Below are 25,899 nucleotides of genomic sequence, written 5' to 3'. Positions count from 1 at the left end.
AAGTAGATAAATAGGTACCGCTGCGGCGGGAAGGTAAAACGGCATTTCCGTGCTCTCTGGTTTCCACCACAGTGTTCTGTTGCACTAGAAGCGGTTTAGTCCTGCTGGCCACATGACCTGGAAAGCTGTGGACACACGCCAGCTCCCTCAGCCTGAAAGTGAGATGAGCACCACAACCCCATAGTAGCCTTTGATTGGACTTAACCGTCCAGGGGTCCTTTACCTTTATCCAGAAAATTCATGGTTTTCTAAGCCCTGCAGGCCTCAGGTGCTCCCTCAAAGAGCAGGAGTAGGCAGTACACTGAGAGCCTGGGAAGGAGGGCTCCATTGGATGAACATAATGATGCCCAGGAATTCATCCTGGTAGACCAAGAAAGAAGAAGAGGCGGCCTCAGCTTATGGCAATCCTCTTCTCGCGCACTGAACTGTGTATGCACAGATAGGACATTTAGATAAGTAATGGGGAGATAGAGAAGCAAAGCAGTATAGCAAGGGATTAGACTGAGTTAATGTGATTTCACATGCTTCAGACTTTGTTTCATTTGGGGATAAAGACAAAGTTATTTAAAGCATTTTTGAAAAATAAAAGTCGTTCCAAGGCATAGCCATAAGTAACCACTTGTCCTTAACCTTCGGTTTTGTTTAGATTACCATACATTTCTCTGGGGATAAAAATGGCTAAGGGAGGAACTCTTCCCTGACACTGTACCATGATATATCTCTTAACAAGAACAGAGGTAGAATTCCTGAAATATCTGAAGTCATCAGAGGTCACTATGAAGTTTATACAAAGGCTGGAACCCACAGTGTTCCATTTCTATTTCATATGTGGATATTCAAACAAAAGTTTACTTTATTTACTGGGAAACCTGAGGAAACAGGGAGGTTAAGTCAATAACGTCCCAGACAGTCCTAACAAATTCACATATTTAGCAGGTATCGGAGGATTGTTTAATCAACATCCTTCAAATGCATTTTTAATGGCTGCACTTAACAGGGTTTTCGTAACTGGTCAAACGAGTCACGAAAATGCTAAAGACTCTGTATCTTCTGATACAATATTGTGTATATTACCCGACTTTCAGCTATATGGGAATAAAAGCTGTCAGCTATGTTTGCTGCCCTACCACCCTGGCTGATATTTGTAACTGAAAATCAGTAACAGGTGTCATTTTTTCCCCTCCTTACCTCGGTTAAGAAAGAAGTCCATCTGTAGATGTTACCAAGCCTCCCTACAGAGAGGTGAACATTGCCAAGATGGGCAGAAGCTCTTTCCTCATTTGTTTTTTAAAAAATACAATACAAAGGTAAGAGTGTGTCAGGAAGCCTCATACAGGCCCGTTGGTCCATGTAATTGTACTGATTTGAGAGATGGCCCTGGATTTTTTGGGATTATTGGAAATGTTTTTGTTCCCTGAGAGGTATTTTTAAAAATTAAAAAATTCCAAGCACTCAAGTGGAGGGTTCTGTTGGACTCCCAGTATCTATCGGCCCCAGCCAGCTCAGCCAGTAGTCAGGAATGGAGGAAGCCAGCATCCTAAACCCCGACCCTAAAATTTTATGTGCTTCCTAACTCTTCCACAGAGTCTGGACAGGATATGGCTTGGCATGGTCAGCCATTTTGTGTTGTCTTAGCTGTCATAAGGGGAAGTGACCCTACGTGCAGGCTATAATACATTTGTGTACACAATTTATGTTGTTGCACCTGTTGAACTACAACAACCTCCAACATCTCCAGACGGCATGGCCAGTGTTCAGCGATTATGGGAGTTGTAGTCCACAACATCTGGAGGGCCAGAGGTCACCTAACCTTGCCTTAGTCTACAACCCAAGGACTAAGCAAGCACATGCTCCTATATTTGCTCACATTGCCCTTTCTTCTTCCTTTCTTCCACTTCCCTTCTCTCTTTCATGAAACTTAAGATTACAAGATGCTTGGGGCAGGGACCTGTGTAAACCTCCATATACATTACTGGAGAACAAATTTCAAATTTGGAGGCAGTTAAAGCAATTCTCTCAGGTCCAAACCATTAGCGTGAGGCAGTGGAAGACAGGAGTGCCTGGCGTGCTCTGGTCCATGGGGTCATGAAGAGTCGGACACGACTAAACGACTAAACAACAACAACATTTACTGCTTTAATATCTAATGTGGGGTCCCATATTAGAGTGACCACTTATATATCACCACAAGAGAGAAGACAAATTGTTGCAAAATGGCTTTGGTCCTGCATACCTGAAGGAGTGTCTCCTCCTCCCTCGTTCAGCCTGGACACTGAGGTCCAGCTCCAAGGACCTTCTTGTGGTCTCCCACTGCAAGTAGTGAGGTTGCAGGGAACCAGGCAGAGGGCCATCTCGGTTGTTGCGTCCTCCCTGTGGAATGCTCTCCCATCAGATGTCAAGGAACTAAAACAACTATTTGACTTTTAGAAGACATCTAAAGGCAGCCCTGTTTAGGGAAGTTTTTAATGTTTGGTGTCTTAGTGTTTTAATTTGTTGGAAGCTGCCCAGAGTGGCTGTGGTAACCCAGCCAAGATGGGTGGCATAAAAACTTATTATTCCTACTACCACTACTACCCGCTAATGCAGAGGTGTAAATGTAGAAACAATTCCTATAATTAAAAAGAATACAGCTTATCTGAATGGGGCAGACTCTCCACAGGTGACCTGAGTGCATGCTCAGTCTGTTCCACATGGACTAGCCATTGATGTGAAACTTTGGTTTTAAAAAAAAAGGTAAAGGACCCCTGGGTGCTTACGTCCAGTCAAAGGTGACTATGGAGTGCGGCTCTCATCTTGCTTCAGGGGGAGGAGCTGACGTTTGTCCACAGACAGCTTTCTGGGTCACGTGGCCAGCATGACTAAACCACTTCTGGTGCAACAAAACACTGTGACAGAAACCAGAGTGCACGGAAACGCCGTTTGCCTTCCCGCCGCAGCGTTACCTATTTATCTACTTGCACTTGCCTGCTTTCGAACTGCTATGTTGGCAGGAGCAGGGACAGAGCAACGGGAGCTCCCCCTGTCGTGGGGATTTAAACCAGCGACCTTCTGTTCAGCAAGCCCAAGAGGCTCTGTGGTTTAGACCACAGCGCCACCCACATCCCTACTGTGAAACTTTGAGGCTCCTACTCTCCCTTCTTTATCTTTAAATAGAACTTGGATCGTGATAACCCATCAAATAAAGTGTTGTCCTCAGACAGCAGTACATAAAGTAAGACATCGTCGAGCTATCCCATATTAATCTTCTCATTTCCCTTTCCCTCAGTTATTATTTAAAAAAAAAAAATACAGTGGGGATGAATTCTTATTAAGTCAGCAGAAAGTCCAACGTTGTCTGCTTCAGCAGCTTCAGTCAATGTCAGGATGAAGAGAGGAATGTCTTTCGCATGCTTTGCTTCTCCAGCTAGCCAGTAGGTGGGTGTGTTTAACAGAGGAAAAAGCAAGGAGGAAGGAGCCTGTCAACCAACCTCCCCAGCTAATTAGCTCAGCCTACAACAAAGATAAGCGAGCTGGGGAGGAGGACCCCCTGAAGGGTCTTTTGAATCTGGGCAATGTATGATTGGCAGATGCTGAGGGAGATTCTTTGGTAATCCAGTTCATCAATGAGCTGCATAAATTCAGGACAGGGCTGGAAGAATTCAGGCATGTGGTGGACACTTTGTGGATGCAGTCTGCAAGAAGGCAGCCCAAAATGGACAGAACCTTGGAATCTCTACAGCATATAATCTCCCAGGTCCTGCCTCACAGGGACCCTGCACTTGCGTTTAAAGACTGTAAGTACCAAAACAAAGTTTCTGGACTTTGCATTTGAGTCAGACAGAAACCTGTAACAGGGATGTTGTATAGATCAGCCCATCAAATGCTCTGCTCTCTCTGTATGTGATGTTTATCAATATATTTTTTCCTGCAAAAGTTAGTGCTGCGATTCTCACTGGCATGGGAGTAAGCCCAAATGAACTCAGTGGGTCTTACTACTGATTAGATATGCTGTGTAGCAGTAAAACTTGGGGGGGGGGGGCGGAATTGAGTACTATATTTGCAATCACAGAATAATGTACTATACGTACACACTTCAAATCCTAGAAGAGTTTGATTATATGTTTTATAAAGTTTTACCTGAAAACATGCCAAACTGTTTACCGTTTACAATTGTACCTATATACTAAGATTTACATATGTTCTTTCATCGTAACTCATGTGCTATTTATTTGTAGGAATAATGCTAGTTACAAGTCACATGCACACTTCAAACTGCATCTGAAAACAATCCTATTTATAAATACTGAGGCGGTTTGTTCAATAAAATTTGTATTAAAGTCTCTTAAATTAAGTTCCAAGAAGGTCTCAGTGTTTCAGACTGCAATCCTGTACACACTTGACTGCAGGTAAGCACTGAGTAGGACTTACTTTTGAGTAGACATGCATACAATTGCATTATAAAACAGCTTCAATTTGCTGCCTTTAAGCAGAGACTGCTTACTTTCTAGTTAAAGCATCGTTTATGATCTTTATAGGACAAGGTGTTAATTCATATAAAAGAGGGCATCAGAATGCAACCCAAAATCTCTTGACTGTGCTTAGAAGAGAAAATTCTTATATATTAAAGAGGAAACCAACTTGAAAATTCCCCAGAATTTATCATGATGAATCAGACTAATAATGTAGTCTCACCTTTTCCATCAGCATGGTTTTTTTGTTCAGTTCATTGCTTTTTCATAATTTGTGAAAACTGTCAGTTATAATATTAGTCTAAATTACTCAGTCACATTGTAGAAAAATCACTAGGCTGCCTTTGCTGGGCAACATTTCACAGAGAAAGTTTATTATTATCTATATTACACTCTGTGGCACTATGGGGGAGACACTCTTTGAAAGTATCTGCTTAATTTCTTTGTCAGGAGCTATGGTAAGAGTTAGCAACTTCATCAGCCCTTTGTGTTCTTTCAAAAGGAGCATGGAATGAATGGCTTTAAATAAGCAGCTGGCGAGAGACAGCGAAGTTGTGTATCAATTATTCCATACATAGTTTGACAGAAATCAAGAGTTAGACAGATAAACACAAATACCGCTCCTGAGGCCACCCAGAAGGAAAACTCAATGCCATTGCATCAGTCCCACGGTAAGCAGCAGTTAACAAACCTTGTGGAGGCAGATACATCCCACAAGCACAAAGGATTTGATCTAGAAAAGGTGGGGAACTTCCCCCCTCCCCTCCCATTGTGGCAGATTCCTGAAGATCATCTGACAAGGTTTTGATTGAAAATGTATGTACTGGCCTCTCAGACAAAGTTATTGTGACCACCCACAGATTTGCTGGCTGGAAGAATGGCTACAATAAAGCAGGAAAGCACATGGGGCTGGAATACCATTTTCAATGGAATCTTATCACAAAGTGGGGTTAACCATTAAAAAAATAGTCCTTCCACTAGAATATATTGAATATATTGCATCCTGTTAACAGACTTTAGCCAGCTGAATGCTATCAGTCCCTACATTGATGTAGAAGAGGATGAAACTCCAGTAAATCAGTGTTTCAGAAACCTTACTTTCAATATAAGTGTCTGCCATGGGTTTGTATGGACTTGTTTTTTACATGAATTTACTGTTCTTTTCTGTGTTGTCTTTAATGGTTTTATGGCTGTGCTTATTGTATTTTCTACATCACCTTGAGAAATGTATATGGAAGGCTAGTAGGAGTAGTAGTAGTAGTAGTAGTATTTATACATATGTTATGTTATTTATTTAGAAGAATTCTATTATCTACATGAATCTCAAAGGCTGCTTATATTTCCCATTCACTTCCCCAGCAGTTTCAGTATATAAGGTCCTATAAGGATTAAATCCTTGTTCCTACAATTATGGTATTTGCCAACCCTTTGCTTTCTCTTTTCCTGAAATCATTCTTACCGGTATTCAAACTTGAAATGGAGATTTATGTAAAATCACATATGTACAACAAGTTTCATGGCACTATCTTAAATCTCAGGGCAGATGTATCGTATGCTGCTTTTCTGCATATTTTCTGCCCCTTTGGAAATGTATGTGGGAGTCAAACAGGAGTTTCATAGAGTCATAGAGTGTATAAGGACACAGAAGATCATCTAGTCCAACTCTCTGCATTGCAGAAATATGCAGCTGTACCATATGAGGATCAAACCTGCAACCTTGGCATTATCACCACCACACTATAACCAAGGCTGAACTTGAAATGTCAAATTCTGTCTTGAACAGACTAGTATTTGAACTTAAAATGCCCTGAACACATATACCAGATGCCGTTTCAGTATCAATGTTTAAGGGAGATATGTTGTTACAAACAGGAAGCCAGATGAGAAGCCTTGCTTTGCTTGGTCAATAGCATTCTCTAGCTCCATAAGCCAGAGGGAAACAACAAGATGTGAGTTCTATGAGTATCACCACTAAAGACCACATATTATTAGGTTGTTATGTTATCCTAATCACCTGGGAATAAGTACCTTTGATAGCCATGGAACTAATTCCAAGGACTCTTTGTGCAGTAGGATTGCTCTGTAAATCCCTTAAAGTGGGAACAGAGAACCTGTGTCCCTCCAGATATTGTTGGACTACAATTCCCATCATCCCTGATCTGCTGTCTGAGGCTCGTGGAAGCTGGAATCCAAAAACAACTGGTGATCACAGTTCCCAGTCCCAGCCATAAAGGAAGCAAGCAGCACATTGTTATGCTATTTTGAAAGAAAGATAATACTGCACTTACATGATCTGACCACCAAGGTCCTCATGGCCAAGACTTGTTCAGTGCTGCAGCACTACAGATATGGCATGAGCATCCTTAGACAACAGTAAAAGGGAAGATGGATTCTGTGGAATCTCAAAGGACTTGGGGTTATATACAGCTCAGTTCTACTCAGAGTAAACCCATTGAAATTAATGGACCAAAATTAGTAGTGCCCGTCAATTTCAGTGGGAAGGGGCACTCAACTGGTGTTTTATGGCAGGTGTGTTCTGCACTATGTAGTTGACACAATAATAGTCCTTTAGTGGTGGTTTTATTCTGCTTTATTACTTCTGTGATGGTTCCCCAGTGCTACCATATTATTGCTGTCCGGAAGACTACAGCACAACAAAAGCAGGACCAATATATATATTTTAAAAAGCCCAGAACATTGGTGGTATGAAAATGTAATGGGATTTCAGCAGGGAGGTACAAAAAGTATGGAATGCAGGGTTGTGTGTGACCGCTCTGATAGCATCATGTGAGCAATAAAAAAAGGACATGTGCAGGGCATTGACTAGAATTAGATACAGCCCTTAGCTTATTTTCATCATGAAGCGGTTATACGATCAGCCCTTTACAATCTTCTCATTTTTCTGAATTATTTGAGCCAATTACTTTGGAGATGAGAGAGAAAATGCATAATACAACTGATGAGCAGTTCCCTCGTTTTTTACAAAAAAAGGAGGGGCAGCTAAAATGTACTGTGTATTTTGTATCACAAAACTAGCCCAGATGAGGTAAAAAGGGGCAAGAGTGGAACACTAACCTGCCCCTGCAAGGGCTCACTCACAGAAGCAAGGAAATGGTCTCTCAAGCAGCAAGAGGCCCAAAACATTACTCAGAAAGCCCTTTAAGAGGCCTGTACCGGCCACAGACCAGATCCATTTGTCATAGGGAGGTGGGACACATGGACAGAGTGCTCCTTCCGTGTTTCAAGCTATTCGTGCTTATGTGTTACGGTTGACTCAGGTTGGTCCAAGGTCAGCCAGAGGTAACTGAATTAAAAACAGGTTAGAAACCTACAAATCTGTGAACCCTCCACTCAAAGGCTATTTCAATTTCCCAGTGGTTTGGCTTTCTGCAAACTGAAAGGGAATTATGCCTTACAATAATTCCAGGTCTACCCTTGTTTGTAGGCCAATTACATAATCCGTAAAAACCACAAACAAATATCCATGGCCTCATCAAATGGCAGTCTGATGACCACAGTCTTTATGGATTTTTCTAGAATAAGCATGGCCACCATCATTCTTCATATTTATTGTTTTATTAATCATCTTGGGATCAGAGCAGTACTTGAAATGCACAAATGAGAGCGCCTGGGCCAATTTCAAGACACATGAAACTCCTTGTTCAGGGGTCCTAATGCTAGTTTTGAAATTGTCTTTGGCAAGAGGCCTGCACAGGCAGGGAGCCAAGATCCCCTTCTGAAATAACATGATCCTCAAGGCCACCACCAGGAGACCTCACGGAGAAGTGGAAACACACGCTGATGCTCAACAGCTACACAAAGGATTATCTGGGAATAAATCACTGATAACTGCCTCAAGCTGAGGGCAGTGGAAAAGCTTCAAGACCTCAACTCAAGTCCTCCAGAGAGGGGAAGCCAGGAAAGTAGAAACATAACTGGATGCTTCAGAAATCAGTTCAGAGGCAATGAGTGGAGCAAGGCTGGAGAACCTGTGGCTCTTCAGAAGTTGTTGGACTTCAACTCCCATCAGCCCCGGTCAGCATGGTAAATGGCCAGGAATGTTGGGAGTTGTTGTTCAACAACATCCTGAGACACAGGTTCTCCATCCCAGGTGTAAAGTCTGGCCCTCATTTGACTGCCTTCATTAATCAGGAATCTCAAGCAACTGTTTCAGCTGTTCTAGTATATTCTTGTTGGGCTAGAACTTATCTGATGAAACAGTACTATACTCTAAACCAGTGTTTCCCAAACTTGGGTCTTCAGCTAATTTTGGACTACGTTTCCCATCATCCTTGACCACTGGTCCTGTTAGCTAGGGATGATGGGAGTTGTAGTCCAAAAACAGCTGGAGATCTAAGTTTGGGAATATCTGCTCTAAGCTGAGGATGACTATGCATCCACTTCTTTTGTCTTCGAGGAACAAATTAGACATGTAAGCAGCAGGTGTGTGCTTCAGAAACGAATCCATATTGATATATGGCAGGGATATGGAACCTGTCATCTTCCAGTATTCGCTGGGCTGCAGTGCCCATCATCCCTGGCCATTGGCAATGCTGACTGCTGCTGATGGAAGGTAGAGTCCAGCAACAGCTGGAAGGCTACAGATTTCCCATTCCTGCTGTAAAGGGATGAGAGGAGAGATGCAAAGCATACTAGGGTGGGCCAATAGGGAGATGCTGAATGGTTCCACTTTCTTCTTGTACCTCGTTGGGGGTTTTACTGCCCTCCTGACACTGAAAGAGATCGCTTTTTAAAAGCAGTTTGGGATGAGAAAGTGTAGACTTCGAAAGTATCCCCTAAATCACTTTAAAATTTGTCTCCTATCGTTTTATAGCAACTGAACAGTACACCCTGTTCTGATGCACAGGTTCACTGTAATCCTCTTCAAAGACATCTGAGGACTCCAGGAGTTGTCCACAGAGTGCTCAGGATGCATCTCTTGCAAAACGCTGGTGTAGCTAAGAGTGGCTAAGAGATTGACCCGTGAACTGGGGAGTGCCTTGTTCATATTTCATCTTGTGAAGTTGGGAAGGGTGGGCCTTGGGATGGAACTAAGCAAGAATGGTTTGGAAATGAAGTGAGGGATTTGGTAATGGAAGATGAGAATATGACCAAAGATGATTCAGACAAATGGAAGGTCATACTCTTGTAATGAACATATAGATGCGAAATTTTAGGTTGTGGTGAATAAGGGTCTTTTGGGTAAACAGAAGTTCTCTCTCACACACTCATTCATGATACAGTAGTGCCATGGAGACTGAGGCAACGTGTGAGGCAATTTATGACAGTGGTTATGGTCCCAAGGCCCACATATGCAAGTCTGTCCAGACCCTCCACCAATCAATTGCTTTGTATATTTGTAACTTCAGGCTCACACCACTTAAAGCTGTCCCATAATGATATGCAGATCAGCATGGTGGTGCTGGCCCTCTGCATCTTTGGGAGCTCCTGGGACCCCAGTATCAAGTAGGAGCCCACTTCTGGCCCGTCTTGGGCACCCCCTGCCCCTTGACTTCTTCCTCCTCCTCCTCTTGTCTCAGTGCTCTGATCAGCACTGGTCAACTGGTCTAGTTGCTATTTACATTTCCCACAATGCCCCTGGTGTACTGTCGCTCCAAGGCATGTGGGAAGTTGAACTGGTAGCTTAGACCTTGCTGCCCTGTTTTGTTCAGAGCACTCCCTGTTAACCACCAGATAAGCCCAACAGGAGCTGACAAGAGGGGACAGGACCCAACTGAGTCCCATGAAACTTGGAGACATATCAGTGACAGATTAGCCCAACTTATGGTCTTAGCAGTATGAGGGAATTATAGGCATGTGCACATTTTACAGCATTTTGATTTATAAAATGCAACATGGCAACCGAATTAATATTATATCTCTTACATCCATGTAACATAACTATTTCAGCCCCATGGCGTTGCTTTTTCTCATTCTACACATTTAAACAATCTGCATGTATCAAACTGAGCCCAACTTTTACAGCTTCAGTCGAGGTGTGTGTTAAATTATAGCCCCTAATGGGAGGCAGCTGTAAGAAGGTGTGCCTATAAGTTATGGTATTTGTTTAAATGATATGGTTTTACTGATTATGTGTCATAGATTGATTGAGGAAATAGAAGACAATTTTAGTAGCCTTGCGACAAAAAAAAATATAGTCTTTTACTTAAAAAAAAATACAACTTAAAAAACCCAAATATGAAATGTATATTTCTCTGCAGTCAAATGGTTATTTAATAATAGTCTGACAAGTTAGTTAAAACAACTCTTCTTCTGAAAGCCCTTTTAAAGTATAAAACTGACTAAGCAGGAAATACTTACCGTGTGTGTTCTTTATAAACGGATCGTTTGTGACAATGAAATATTCCCAGGGTTATGGCTCTGTTCCACATTGCCAGGAAGATTGCAAAACCTCTACTTGGATAATCCTCTTCTAAAATAAAAGGCACTGCTAAGTTCTTTGGGCACTGTGTGTCCTGTTTATTTGCAATCTTGGCATGATACATTCTTGTTTTAGTGCCTTCCTTCATAACTATCTATTGCTCAAAAGCTGAGTTTGTTTGTTTAAATCGAAAAATACAAAGGTTCTTTGTATGGAGCTGATCCTGTTAGTGGGGAGGGGAGCATTCATGGTGGACCATTTCCTATACCCTGTTGTCTCGTGATCACCTCCCCACCTCATCCTTTTTCCATTTTAAAAAAATAAAATATTTCCTATTGACACACATTCGCAGGTGGGTGCAGGAGATTAAGTCTCCATACATTCAAAGCACATTTAAAGCACATGGCTTCTCCCCCAAAGAATCCTGGGAACTGTAGTTTACCCCTCACAGAGCTGCAGTTGCCATCACCTATAACAAACTACGGTCACTAGGATTCTTTGGGGGAAGCCCTGTGCTTTAAATGTGAGTGGATGTGGCCCAACTACACAAGCTCCAGGGCCGGCTTTTGAAGAGCAAGCAGAAGGGTTTCTCTGATTTTAGTGCTGTGATGTTTCATGCCAATACTGGATATAATAGAAACCCACAGCTGACATAATAGGACATCAAAACGTTTGGTGCCCATCCTCTTCCCTGCTGAGTTCAGGACAACCCTGAGACTAAGCTGGGGGAAGGGAGGAAGTTGACAGACAGTGGATGTGTTAGAAGCAGTTGTATTTTTCTAGAAAAAGAGGTTCCAGAACTCACCATCACCCTTGTTCTCTTATACAGTGGTACCTCAGGTTAAGAACTTAATTCGTTCTGGAGGTCTGTTCTTAACCTGAACTGTTCTTAACCTGAAGCACCACTTTAGCTAATGGGGCCTCCAGCTGCTGCCGGGCCGCCAGAGCATGATTTCTGTTCTCATCCTGAAGCAAAGTTCTTAACCCGAGGTACTATTTCTGGGTTAGCGGACTCTGTAGCCTGAAGCGTCTGTAATCCAAGGTACCACTGTAATGGCAATGGAGAGGTGCCAGAACTGAGTTCCAGTAAGTTCCAGCTGACAAAAGCTCTGGTTCAAAGAAGACAGGCAGGTGGTGGCTAGATGTGGGCAGCCTCCATAGACCAGCCTCTACTGCACGAACTTGCTGACCAGCTAGGAACAGACTCACAGCATAGACGTGTTCTGGCCCTTGGCCATTCTCTTTGCCCAGGCTTCCATTTTACTTTCTTCGTTGTTACATTGAGCTCACGACATGGGTAACCTATGCACATCCTTTGTATAATAATTTGATATCACCACCACAATTCCTGTCACACTCATAGTTTAAGACGGTTGAGGTTTAACATGTTTTTTTTAAAAAAACCCTAAATATCAGCTTTCCCTTAATGGCTTTTAAATGGAATTGTTACGAGACCTGTGTGCATATGTATGTGTGTCCTTATTAGGGAAAAAGGAGTGATGGATGTAAATCTGGGCGAGGTGCTGTTTTAACAGACCCGATCTAAAAATCTGAACTAGTTTTGGTTTGGAGGGGTTCTCCCCCCCCCCCCCGGATCAGATATAATTCTTTAAGGCATGTTACCAGTTCTGATATTATCAGAAGTCAAAGCTGGGAGGGGGCGGGGAAGAATAAGGAAAGAATATCAGGGGAAGTCTTTGGTGAATGTAAAAGCAACAGGTCACCTATCATGCTTCAATCTACTAGATTGCTTTGATGACTTTCAGACATCAACAGCAAGTAGCAGAGCACATTAAATAAGCATTTAATAAAGTCTGCCGGTCTCAAGGGAGGAATACAACTTAAATTTGGAAAAACAATTCATTTCTTTGTGGCTTGGGTTTTCACCTTTGTTCAGTTTGTGTCAAAGCTTAATTCTACCATCACAGATTGAGATAACCATCTGTTTTCCATTTTAAGTTTTGGTTTAATTGGGGAAAGGGGTCTCCATGACCTTCTGAAAGGTCGGTCAAATCAGTTTTTATTATTCCTATTATTTTACAGAGCCATTATATTTTCCACTTAGATCATCCATAGAAGTCCTTGAGTGAGAGACCAATCCAATATTTACATTCTATGATTCTCATAGAAAGCTGCTTTTCAGTATAGCTGGTCTATTAAAAAAAAAAAGAATTTCTAGAGTGCCAATCACTACTTTGGAGGAAGACGCAAAATAAAGGCTCTTATTGAGCCCTTTCTGAAAAAAAAAAAAGAATTATAATGCTAGATTTATTGGTTTTCAACAGCATCTGGGGACCTAATTCCCCACCAGTAGTTTTACATGCTACATTTTTCATCAACATGCAAGGCATTGTCTAAGGTTGCCCTCTTTAACTGTATCAGCCATTTGCCAGAGGAAAGCCATCACATTTGTGCCACAGATTTAAATAGACTTTAGTCAATGTTTTGTTGCACGCCACTCCCCAATCCCTGAGTGGTGTGAGATTCTAGGGTGTTCCAGGCACTCACCCAGGGTCTGTGTTTCCTTTTAGAAATGAGGCACAGCGGAGACTGCAGTGTATTTATGATATATGGTTTATTTACACACACATCTACAATCTGAGCCTACGATGAAGGGATTCACAGCATTAGCACCCCAAGAGGATCTTGCTTCTCCCATAGGTGCTGTCTAGGATTCAAACAGACATCAAACATCGTGCTCTGCCTGCTGCTCTGCTTCTCTGTCACATAACTCCAGGCTCCCTACTCCAAGCTTCTGGCTCACATTGCTTCTCCCTCTCTACCCTGGCTATCTGTCATTTGCTGCTGAATTAATGATCCACACACGTATGGGAAAATAAAGCCACTTCTCTCCCCACCCCATTCCATGAAAAATTACCTGAGATGGACAGTGGTGTTCCACCCATTGGCTCCACCCCAACCATCACATCCTCAGGTCTCCCTGTCCCACTGACCACATGTTGGGAGCATGTTGGTGCACGTTTCCAGGTCATGAGGAGAGCCTACACATGTTTATCGGACTTACCTGTTCCGTTTATTTCTCCAACGCATGCGAATGGGGCCAGGACAACATGGTGAGATCAATGACTGATTTCTCCCATTCATGCTATTGTGTATATGTGTGATGTATATTTATTAACACCTGAACAAGGCTTAGAAATGTGTTATTTAAAAGGGTTATATATAAATCCTAGGCAGGGCTCTGTAGACAGGATTGTAGCACTGCTTCTCTTCGAAGTGAGACCAGGAAGGGAGGCTGGGCTGTATTTAAGGGATCAATGCATTGTTAGTTCATTAACCATGAAGCCAACACAAAGTGGCCATTTGTGTCTAGTCTTGGTCAGCCAAAATCTATGACCTTTTCAGTTTGTGGATTAGGTCATCAGACTTCAGCCTTGGAAAACAATGAATTTATTGTACATCCAAATTTAATCTGTGGCTTCCTTTGCAGATTTCTTTCCCATGTTGACATCAATGTAAAGTTATAAAAGACATCCATCGTTTTTTAATGCAGGGTTGTAGTTTCATTCCCATGCAAATGGAGATATATAGAATCATAGGTTATTACTAACGTATTGTCATTTCTCTGTTTTGGCAGTGAATGTTGTAGCAATGCTTCAGGAATTCTGGGAGAGCAAACAGAGACAGAGAGGTGTGTTTTCAAGTGAAGGCACAGTGGTCTACGAGTCACTAAATTCTCCTGGGCCTCCGTTTGTGAGTTATGTTACCCTGCCTGGAGGAAGCTGCTTTGGTAACTTTCAGGTAAGAATATATGCTGAAGCATTTTAATGAAAAAGGACTCTGCTGCAAGAAATTCAGCCTGCCATCATGACTATCGCTCTCTCTGTTGTAACACTAGAACTTGGGGTCAACCAATGTTGGTTTGGAACCAAAGGAAGTTTTTCTTCACACCATGCACACATTCAGATTATGTCTGGGCATATGGGCCAGTTTTGCTGTGCTGCTGCTTATTTGAGAATAAAACATTTGTGACTTATTTCCACCCCGATTCTTTAACACAACACATGGGAAGGATCAGGGGTGAAGGAGGCAGAGTGGCCTGCATGACCCCTCCACTGACATGTCAGGGACCTCCTGTCAAGAGATGCATCAGTGGGACAAAACAAGTGTATATTATAGATAATGATGCATCTCTAAAAGAATTTCCAACTCTTTTTAAAACTCTTATCTGTCTCCACCCTGCATTACCATGTGTCCTGATCCCCTGGCCTACTTGGCAGACGGTGTACCAAGACAAAGTCCCAAGTCCAGAAGCCAATTCACACAAGCCAAGTCCAGGAAACACAGTCTGGGGTCAGTCCAAGTAAGCCAAGATAGGAGTTCAGTAGTCAGGATACAGTCTAGAGTCAATCTCAAAGTAGAAACCCGTGAAGGTCCAAGGAGAATCCCAGGCAAGGTCCCTCAACATGGGCAGTTGAGCAGACACAGCACCTCAGCTCTGCTTCCGTCTTATCCTGTGTCTGCTGATTGCAGCATCTGAGCTTGATGAGGCATGTGACCCTCACCTGCTCTCAGCTTGCCCCAGCTGAGAAGAAGAGAGAGGAAGAGTTTGGATTTGATATCCTGCCTTCCACTCCCTTTAAGCGGCTAACAATCTCCTTTCCCTTCCTCCCCCACAACAAACACTCTGTGAGGTGAGTGGGGCTGAGAGACTTCAGAGAAGTGTGACTGGCCCAAGGTCACCCAGCAGCTGCATGTGGAGGAGCGGGGACATGAACCCGGTTCCCCAGATTACGTGACTACCGCTCTTAACCACTACACCACACTGGCTCTCTGAGGAATCACATACCTCCTCCAGAGCTAGAGAGCCCCACCTAGCCAGCTAGGGAGCTGGGCTGTGGGCCCTTGCCTGCTTCAGCCTCCTACAGCACCACTCCCCTTGTTCCACATGCCTCAGAGACTGCCATGTTTATGGGAACAGGGGCCCCTGCTTCCTGGAGTGCCCTGCCCACTGTTCCCTATGTCTTAGGACCAGCTGGGTTCATGGGGACGGGGGCCTCTCTGACTCTAGTGAGGGTCTCGCTACTCGGCTTCCTGTGCACTAGCCCCTGCTTCCTGATCATCCTCTGTCACCTGTGAATATTTTCTACTGGGATGGTCGTCCTCTTCCACCCAGTGCGCAGCTTCGGGAGGGACGCACATGGAGCGATGAGGGAGGAAGGGGACACCCGCGTAGCCAGCCAGATCAGCCGAATCAACCCTGGCGATCAATGGGGTGACAGATGTCGCAGCCAGATCGCCCTCAGGTCCAGCGCCGAGGTCCAGCGCCGAGGGCCTTCTGGAGGTTCCCTCACTGCGAGAAGCAAGGTTACAGGGAACCAGGCAGAGGGCCTTCTCAGCAGTGGCGCCCACTCTGTGGACACTGGCAGAGGAAGAAGTGCGCAGGGGGAACGCACCGCCCCTGACAGTGCGATCCTGGCGGGGTGCCATCGCGGCTGCCCCCCTGCCCACGCTGGGTGCCACACCCCTACAGGTGGCAAACCACGCCCCCAGGACATGCACCAGCCCCGCCCCCACCTGCTCTCCGCCCCCTGGTGCCTGAGCATGAAGCTCCGCCACTGCCTGTCGAATGCCCTCCCATCAGATGTCAAGGAAATAAACAACTATCTGACTTTTAGAAGACATCTGAAGGCAGCCCTGTTTTGGGAAATTTTTAATATTTGATGTTTTCTTGTCTTTTTAATATCCTGTTGGAAGCCACCCAGAGTGGCTGGGGAGGCCTGGCCAGATGGGCGGGGTATAATAAATTATTTATTTATTTATTTATTTATTTATTTATTTATTTCAACCTCTCCTTCCCCATCCCCACCTTGCTCCTGGGTGACCCACTCCCAGCTGCACTGCTCACCAGGTTCCTTTTCCTGCTCCCCTAAATACTGCCAGTTCATAACACCATGTTACTGTATATTGGGAGCAACGAGAATTCTACATTCTATTTCAAGAAAAATGCCACTCTTACAAACAACAGAAAACTCTTAACAAGAGAAGTCCCCTTTTGAAATCTGTGCCCCTTGCCGTTTTTCTTCAGTTACTCATTCTAGGCCTTCTGTATGTTGTTTTTAATATTTATTTATCTGGAATATTTATAAACTGTTATAACGTTATGAAATACCATAGCGGTGTACAAAGCAATAAAAATAGAACAGATAAAATAGTTCTGAAATCAGATCCTGCCCACCCTTCTGGGAAAACCTGTAGAAAGTTTTCAGCATCTGAGGAAATGTAGGCAGTGTCAAGAGTCTGTCTAACGTCAGTGGCTGGGGTGCATAGGAAGCTCTCAGAAGTGCAGTGAGCAGATTTAATTCAAACTGGATAGAATTTCTTGAACTGGCAAGGTATTTTTAAATGCTTCTAGTGAGACTGGGCTGCCGAAGTTAGTTTTCCCCCCCTATTTTACTTCTTAAAATATTATGTGAGAGAGAATTTGTGGTTAAATGTGGTGTGGTGAATTTGCTGTATGCTTTTTATAAAAACATCTTACTATCTTCTATGCCATCATCGCTGCATAATAGTTCTCTTTGGTTTGCCATCACTTCCAAATATGTCAATAAGCAATCATTTCTATTACTCATGTCACATAAATGTCTCCCTTGTGCATTCCAAAAGAGCTTATAATGCACTTTTAATGCTTTTTGTGTATATAGGCCATCCATTATGTTCAGCCTCAGTTATCAATACTTGTGCATCAATACCAACTTAGCTCTAGTTGTGGTAGCTGTCCAAGAGAACATTGGGCAAGTTACATAGGATTGAGCCCATCTTCTCTTTGGATGGGTCCTTCAAAAGGTTTTGTAAATTGATCCCTCCCAGAAGATCATCAAAAGGGAGCAGATGGGTCTAATTGCAGAGAGGAATTTCCAAAGAGTAGAGAATCAAGCACTGGAAATGTTTAATACAGATTCCAAATGAATTGTCCCGAACCCCTGGCAGAAAGTCAGTATTTCAAGTCCAAAGTCCAAGTCCAGGGTTAAAGCCACACAAGCAAAGAGCAAAGTCCAAAGGTCAGGAAACAGTCCAGGGTCAATCCAAGTAGCCAAGTCTGAAGTCCAGCAGTCAGAATACAGTCCAGAGTCAAACTCAAAGCACAGTCCTATAAAGGGCCAGGCGTATCCAAGCCAAGATTCATCAACATGGGCAGTTGAGCAGACACAGCACCTCAGCTCTGCTTCCCTTTGGTACTTTGCATGCAGACTGCAGCATCTGGGCTGGATGAGGCATGTGACCCTCACCTGCTCCGAGCCTAGTCCAGCTGAGGAATCACACCCCTCATCCCAGAGCTAGAGAGCCCCACCTAGCCAGCTAGGGAGCTGGGCTGTGGGCCTTGCCTGCCTCAGCCTCCTAGACCACCATTCCCGCTGCTCCGTATGCCTCAGAGCCTGCCATGTTTATGGGAACAGGGGCCCCTCTGGCTCTGCAGATGGGTTCTGCTGCTCTGGTTCCTGTGCATTGACCACCATCCTCTTTGAGTACTTACCTCCCCATCCCCTGCTTGCCCTGGTGCGTCCCAGTCCTGGCTACATCCCTTGTCAGGGTCCTCTTCCTGCTCCCCATCATACTGCCAGTTCATGACAATACTGGTGGAGGATGGGGGGATTATGTTGGATGATGTCTTTGGGTTTCTACCAAGCTTGTGATTTAGTATATGTAAGTCGGGAGTTTTTAGTAGAAGGGACAACTGAAGTGCTTAACTTTGTTAAGTTAACGGCATTAGCTGAGCCTGCTATGCATCCTTCTTCATATCTGAAGAGCTGATTACATATGGATGTGATGCCATGACAACAGCTGGCTGGTGATGCTCTTTTAGGAAGGGATAGGCCTCTCCTCCTTCACCTTGCTGGAGGCTGTGTCATATTCTGGGTTGAACAGCAACAAGCCAGGAACTAGCCTGGTCTAGACCTCTCTGGAGCTGGAAGCTGGTTAGACACAGAAGCTGGACTTGCTCTCTGTGCTGAACGCGCAGGAGCCCCTGAAGTCTCCTATAGCTCGGCGTTTGGGATGCATGAAACAATACTTTACCTGAGAGGCATGCTTCCCATCCTTAAAATTCTGGTAAGTTTAATAACTTGGATCTATAAGATAGCTTAAGAAAGGTCACAGAATAAAAAGTGCACAATCAACCAACAACCATATTTGACTGGTTCCTTAGCCTACTAGTCACAAACCCTATCTGGCTTCTTCTAGAATAGAGAATAAAATACAGTGGTACCTTGGGTTAAGTACTTAATTCGTTCTGGAGGTCCGTACTTAACCTGAAACTGTTCTTAACCTGAAGCACCACTTTAGCTAATGGGGCCTCCTGCTGCTGCTGCTGCGCCGCCGGAGCCCGATTTCTGTTCTTATCCTGAAGCACTATTTCTGGGTTAGCGGAGTGTGTAACCTGAAGCGTATGTAACCTGAAGTGTATGTAACCCGAGGTACCACTGTACCTTTAAACTTATTATTTGCTTTGGCTGAGATATTGGCATCTTTATTTTTGTTCAATTTGCCCATTGCTCAGCGATGTGTTTGTGGCTCAAATTCAATATTAAGCAGTGGGCAATTTTAATTTTGCAGAAATTTAATGGATTTTTCACAGGCAGGTGAGTAGCTGAGCTACCCACCCCCACCAGGGAATAATGCAATCCTCTGGCCTACATGAATGCTTAGTGCTTGTGAAGTACGTATCAATATATCCATATTTTCCTGGTGTCATTTGCATCAGGATGTCACAAGCACAGCCATTCATGAAAACAGTACTTTACTTTCCAGTTGCAGCAAAGCAGGGCAACTTGAGGCCTATCTGATAAATTTCTGGCTCCCCTTTTGTTGAACTCTGATGTCAACCCACTCATAATGCTAGCAGATGTTTTTGCTTTTCTTACCAATAGGAATGTCACTGCCCAACTATTCATTTAAATATAGTGAAATAGGTTTAATACATCTTTAATTAACAACAAATGAATCCATATAACTTTTTTTAAAGTATTTTTTACATATGGGGATTAAGCTGGGGGGTGGAATGCCTTAACCACCACTTGACCAATACTATCATAAAGATAAATCCCCTGTACTTTGTCAAAGTTTGAACGCACCTGTGCTGGATGTCAAAGAAACATATGATTTAGGCTGAGTCTAGATATTGTGCCCCCTAAAAGCTGCTCCAGAGGATTAGGAGAGTCCCAGGATATATCATTGGATGTGACATTGAGGAAAGGGGCATGTAGGGGGAAATCTTCTAGCCTTTGTGCCTTGGTTCACCCCCCAGCAAATGCTTGTTGGGGCCCCAGAAACATGTTTTAGCTATACATAGACTACAAGGAAGGGATGCAGGTGGCGCTGTGGGTTAAACCACAGAGCCTAGGACTTGCCGATCAGAAGGTCGGCGGTTCGAATCCCTGTGACGGGGTGAGCTCCCGTTGCTCGGTCCCTGCTCCTGCCAACCTAGCAGTTCGAAAGCACATCAAAGTGCAAGTAGATACCAGCGGGAAGGTAAACAGCGTTTCCGTGCGCTGCTCTGGTTCGCCAGAAGCGGCTTAGTCATGCTGGCCACATGACCCGGGAGCTGTATGCCGGCTCCCTCGGCCAATAAAGCGAGATGAGCGCCGCAACCCCAGAGTCGGTCACGACTGGACCTAATGGTCAGGGGTCCCTTTACCTTTATCTTTAGACTACAAGGACTTGTGATGTATAAATACCACCTCACTTAGCATTGCAAGCAATTCCCCATTTATGTAGGCGATTACATTCCAAATGCAGAAACACATAAAATGTGGAGTCACCATTAGCTGTAGGGTGGGGAAGAACTTTCCCCACCCTCATTAGCTGTGTGAGGGCCATGCTTTCCTCCTGTTCGCGGTATATACAAGGTTCAGACATCTTGCTGTGCATTAGAAAAACATCATGATTTGAAAACAAACGCACTGATCACCTGAAAAATAGAGAGAACAGTGCAGCTATCATGGAATAATAAATCTGTGTACTGAAAACAAGGCAAATCTTGCAAGAGATATTTACGGAGGTATCTCACTGCAGATTACAATTCCTGTGATTAGACACATGTCAGGTATGCAGCAGCAGACTCTTATCTATATCCTAGTTCCTATTATCTATCAATCCTAGTGATTGATATAAACCTTTGGAAAGGGCCTGTGTTTCATTTTTACTATCGCCCAATGCAAGGATGTTATTGCAATATTATTCATTTGTATTATGTTGTTTTCCTTCTCCTTGCCTGCAACACATCCTCCCACACTTGCAGACTATCTAGCCCCTTTCAGCCTTCTGAAGAGTCATCCAAAACTGCAAAAGGAAATGGTGTACAAACTATGTTTAAACTAGGTACTTTTAACTCCTTTTATATAAAGCTCTGCAAAGTTCTGAGATATGCAATAGGGTTTCTAATATAGAATATGCCATTATTTATTTCAACCCTGGCAAGAGCCTAATTTCATTACCTCGGTTTATTGTGATTTACAGAGATCTTTAATTCACTGGGCATGGAGAATCATCACCTCAAGTATATGAGCATATGGTTTTCATCTCCTTCATTGTAGCCTTAGGTAACTTCCTGAAACCACATCCTTGGCTATTACAAGGCATGCAGTTGTCCCCCAAGTCTCTGCCTTCTGTTTCCATCCAGTGATATTTTGCATTCCCTTCCTTTAATCTCTAGATTCCATACTTAAACTGCTGCAATGATTAAAATAAATAGGGGCTTTAAATTGCAGAACTCAGACCACATAGTTTTCAATTTTAGCCAAAAGTGAGGGGAGGGGGGAGTTAGAAATCATTTAACCACATAATTTGCCTGGTTTTTCCATCCTTGGGTTAAACCTTCTTTCAGTTAATCCAAATACATTCACAATCTTCTGGTTGTGATGCCCTCAGATTGTTCCTGGGATCTGTGTGTGTGAAGAATTTTATACATGCTGATGGTTGTCTACTGGCACCTATTCTTCCTCCTTCCCCACCTTATGTAGACTCCAGTTCCTCTCAGACCCAGCCATCATAGCCAGTGGCCAGGAATGATAGGTGTTGTAGTCCAACCATGTTAGGAGGGCTACAGGTTTCCAAACTCTGCAGTTATACTGAATTAGATGGAACAATGTTCTGACTCTGATAAGGCAGCTTCATATTGTTACATGTCACCTCAATCTCCACACCTCTTGTGAGATTCCAAGGGTTCCAGGTTACCCAGGGTTCGTGTTTCCTTTGGAAATGAGGCACAGCGGAGGCTGTGGTGTTGTTATGATACATGGTTTATTTCTACATACATACAAACAACCTGAGAGGGACACGGGTGGCGCTGTGGGTTAAACCACAGAGCCTAGGACTTGCCAATCAGAAGGTCGGTGGTTCGAATCCCCGCGACGGGGTGAGCTCCCATTGCTTGGTCCCAGCTCCTGTCAACCTATCAGTTTGAAAGCACGTCAAAGTGCAAGTAGATAAATAGGTACCGCTCCGGCAGGAAGGTAAACGGCGTTTCCGTGCGCTGTTCTGGTTCGCCAGAAGCTGCTTAGTCATGCTGGCCGCATGACCCGGAAGCTGTACACCAGCTCCCTTGCCAATAAAGTGAGATGAGCGCCACAACCCCAGAGTCGGTCACAACTGGACCTACTGGTCAGGGGTCCCTTTACCCTTTACCTTTACAAACAACCTGAGGCTGTTCAAAGCACTACACTCAAAGCGGGTTCCGTCTCTCTCATGGCTGCAACGTTGGATCCAAAACTGAGACCTTGGTAAGCAAGGCTTCGGAGGGGGGGCAGTTGTGGGAGTCACAACCAGGGCCACCCCAGTTGTGTACATACCACCAGGCAGGTAAACAGAAGTATCTCCTCCCAGAGATTTGCGGGGGGGGGGGGTGTTGGTAGTTTGGCCAGTATGGAAGCAAAAGATTACTTCAAAATTCAGGATAGGATGAAATTTGGGATACTGGTGGATGCTGTGCATAAGGGAGAGAGAGTAAATTTGGTTTTCATTTTAATAGAAACCTACCAATTTTGATCTTACATGCAAACTGAAAAGCAGCCGTCATTCAGGCATTTCACTTCTCCAGATTTTATGGTGTGGTCCTCCAAGCAGTTGATGTGCATAAAAGTATCTCTGTTTTGGGGAAGGTTTGCATGAGAAAGCTCTCTATGCTCTATCGGTTTACCTTGCCTACACCATGTGCATTTCCAAATCAGAATGTCTATTAAATAGCAGCACAGAAAGAAACATTCCAGCGGTCTTTGCAACTTACGCTGAACTCGCAGAAAAGGTGCTGGCGTTAAGTTAAAAGGAGGATCCTGTCAGAGCTCGCTCAGAATCCTTCAGATTCTACAGAGAAGTATCCAGATTGTCTGAGTTGTGTGTTTTTAAAAAAGGGAGTTAGGAGAAACCGCATTTGCTGTGCAACAGCTTCTCTAAGTACCACTAATTCTCCTTCAGTTCTAGTGGATTTGGGTGATGTAGGCAATGTTTATCCTAGCACAGCAGCACTAGCTAAAAGGTGTGAATTTACATTGGAGGGTTATGTGTGATGAGCCTGTCAGCAGTTCTTCTCCTCACATTTAAAAATCTGCCTCTTAAACTATTCTTCAGAATTTAAAATGCCGCTTGAAGGATATGCTTGGAAACTCAGCGGCAAACCAATGGCTTGATTGTGACCACAGACCACACAGAAGGATAATGGGGTTTGGGGTTTTTTATTATTATTTCAGTTTGTGCACCTATCTGACTTCTCCCCCATACCAATCTTTCTGTTTCCTTGGCCTCACAGGAGTGGAGAAATAAGCACTCAAAACCAGAGAGCAAATCCTTACTTTGCTTGTTTACTCAATGTGTGTGCATTTGATAAAATATCTCCTGCCAAATCTACTCCCGTAATAACTTCTGCACTAACAAGTTCACTTCTGCGGTCTTTCGTTCTTCATTTCTCCTTGCAGAAATTAGAAGGCTTAGTTTTCCCCTCCATTTCTCCCTAATGGCACAGTGCTGCAAAGTGATCCCATAACTGATTTTGGATTGGCTTCTCCCAAGCCAGGCCATTCATTGCAGGCACCAAGCCAAGCTTGACATACGAAGGAATGCTCTGGCAAATACTGAGGCAAATTGGGCAAGTAGCATCCCAGAACAAAAGCATCCTGGGGGCTTATTTATTTTAGCTCAGGGTGATCCCAGAAGTTTACAGCAAAAGATGCATGTAAGCTCTTTGGAACAAAAAAATGGCGAAAGATGCAAAGGCAACCCCGTTACCCAAATAGCCTGTAAGGTAGAAGCAAAGGTCTGAAGAATATATTATGAAAGAGTACATAATAAAGCCCTATGTGGCCTAGGACCCACGTACCTACGGGACCGCCTCTCCTGGTATGCCCTGTGTAGGACCTTAAGGGCCACAAATGACAACACTTTGGAGGTCCCAGGTCTCAAGGTGGTTAGATTGGTCTCTACTAGGGCCAGGGCCTTTTCAGTACTGGCCCTGACTTGGTGGAACGCTGTGTCACAAGAGACTAGGGCCCTGCGGGACTTGACATCTTTCCGCAGCCTGCAAGACAGAACTGTTCTGCCTGGCCTTTGGTTTGGACTCAGTCTGACCCTTATGTTTCCCTCCCCTTATGGTTTTGATCTATGGGCTACTATTAAAATGAGGCTGCATTTTAAATTGTATTTTAACCTGTATTTTAAATTGGTTCTTCCCCCCCCCCATTATGTTTTTATTGTAATTTTATTGGTGTTGGCTGCCCTGAGCCCGGCTCTGGCTGGGGAGGGCGGGGTATAAATAAAAAATTATTATTATTATTATTATTATTATTATTATTATTATCCTCATAATTATTATTATTATTATTATTATTATTACAATGCAAGAGACTAAATACCGATAAATGAAAAGTGCATTGCATGAGCCAATCGGGACTAGCCCTACCAGTTGGCAGGGTGAGGTGTCTGCCTCAGGCGGCAGATGCTGGGAGGCAAAAAACAGCAAGGCGTTGGAGGACACAGCTGTGTGTTGCGTGGCCTGCTCTGCTACTTCCATACTTTTTCTAACACTTGTTTTGAGCAGTCCTTGTAGACACCTTTGCCCTGAGAAAAATTAAAGGGTTGAGCTTTTAACAAAACTCTTCAGGGCTCATTTCACATAAGTTCCAATGAGTCCTGCTTTCACAGGATGAACTATTTATATTGCGAGAGGAATATTTTGGGAAATTAATTACAGAAGGCTGCAGGAGAAAGTCATGTGTCAAGGAGCTAAACAATAATTCTCAATTTGCTTAAGCTTTTCTGTCTGCTATTACTTTCAGAAAGAGAAGTAAAATATTCCTGATTTGTAAATCTCTTGGCCTGCAAAGATTTGCCATTTGCTTTCAGACTTATGCAGCTTCTTTGATCTGCTGCTTTCCTGGTCTTAATTAAAATAAATAGTTACTTTTATCTTTCCTTTTACTAGGTTTAATCTTCACAAAGATGGTTTAAATCCAAATTATTTGGATAGGTTTCTATTATAACGTTTATTATGAAAAGCACACAAGTCTGAATTTTGTCTTGGAATCTGAAAAAGTAAACATTCATTTTAACCCACAAGGTTGAAGCTAATATAAGAGCTTGGTGAGTTATGTTCCTCGTGGAATGAGCAGATATAGGTGGACTTATCAAAATACAGTTTAAAAAATGGTTGCTGAAGAGGAAAATGACATTTAATTTTACATAAGGTTCCCCCACTCTTTTCAAGCTAGGAATAATAAACACAGCCCAACCCAATAAATGTTTAATGTCCCTTCAGAACATAATAGCCCTGATGGATCAGACCATCTACTCCAGCATCCCATATCTCACAACTCAAAGAGTTCCCACATGTTTCTGGGAAGCCAGGAGTGGAATTCTAACCCAAGAAGAAGGTGGGTCCCGCAGATGATATGAAGCATCCAATACATTGGCCTTGTTGGCACATCATGGTCAGTCAAACTATGTGTGAATGAGCTCGCTCACACCTGCTTTGCTCCTCCCTGGCTTTTTTAGCTCAGTGAGGCTCAATTCTGTAGCCAAGGTTTTACCTATGGTTACAGATGGTGGTTAAGGAAGAAATACCTT

The 25,899-nt window shown here is 43.6% G+C and overlaps 1 protein-coding gene across 1 annotated transcript in view; it reads left to right on the top strand.

Annotated features, from left to right (window-relative positions):
- The first annotated feature begins 3,233 nt into the window (after nucleotides 1-3,233).
- Nucleotides 3,234-25,899, top strand: part of LIX1 (limb and CNS expressed 1) — a 37,760-nt gene continuing 15,094 nt past the window's right edge. Inside the window, exons 1-2 of the mRNA XM_080973117.1 lie at nucleotides 3,234-3,773; nucleotides 14,429-14,592. Coding sequence (XP_080829243.1) covers nucleotides 3,665-3,773; nucleotides 14,429-14,592 — 273 coding nt within the window. The 5' untranslated portion in view covers nucleotides 3,234-3,664. The remainder of the gene's footprint in view (nucleotides 3,774-14,428; nucleotides 14,593-25,899) is intronic.

Source organism: Podarcis pityusensis (genome assembly GCF_964106645.2).
Source record: "Podarcis pityusensis genome assembly, chromosome: 11".
In the NCBI taxonomy this organism is placed as follows: Eukaryota; Metazoa; Chordata; class Lepidosauria; order Squamata; family Lacertidae; genus Podarcis; species Podarcis pityusensis.
Note: the sequence above shows the minus strand (reverse complement) of the source record. Positions and strands in the feature narration are given on the sequence as shown.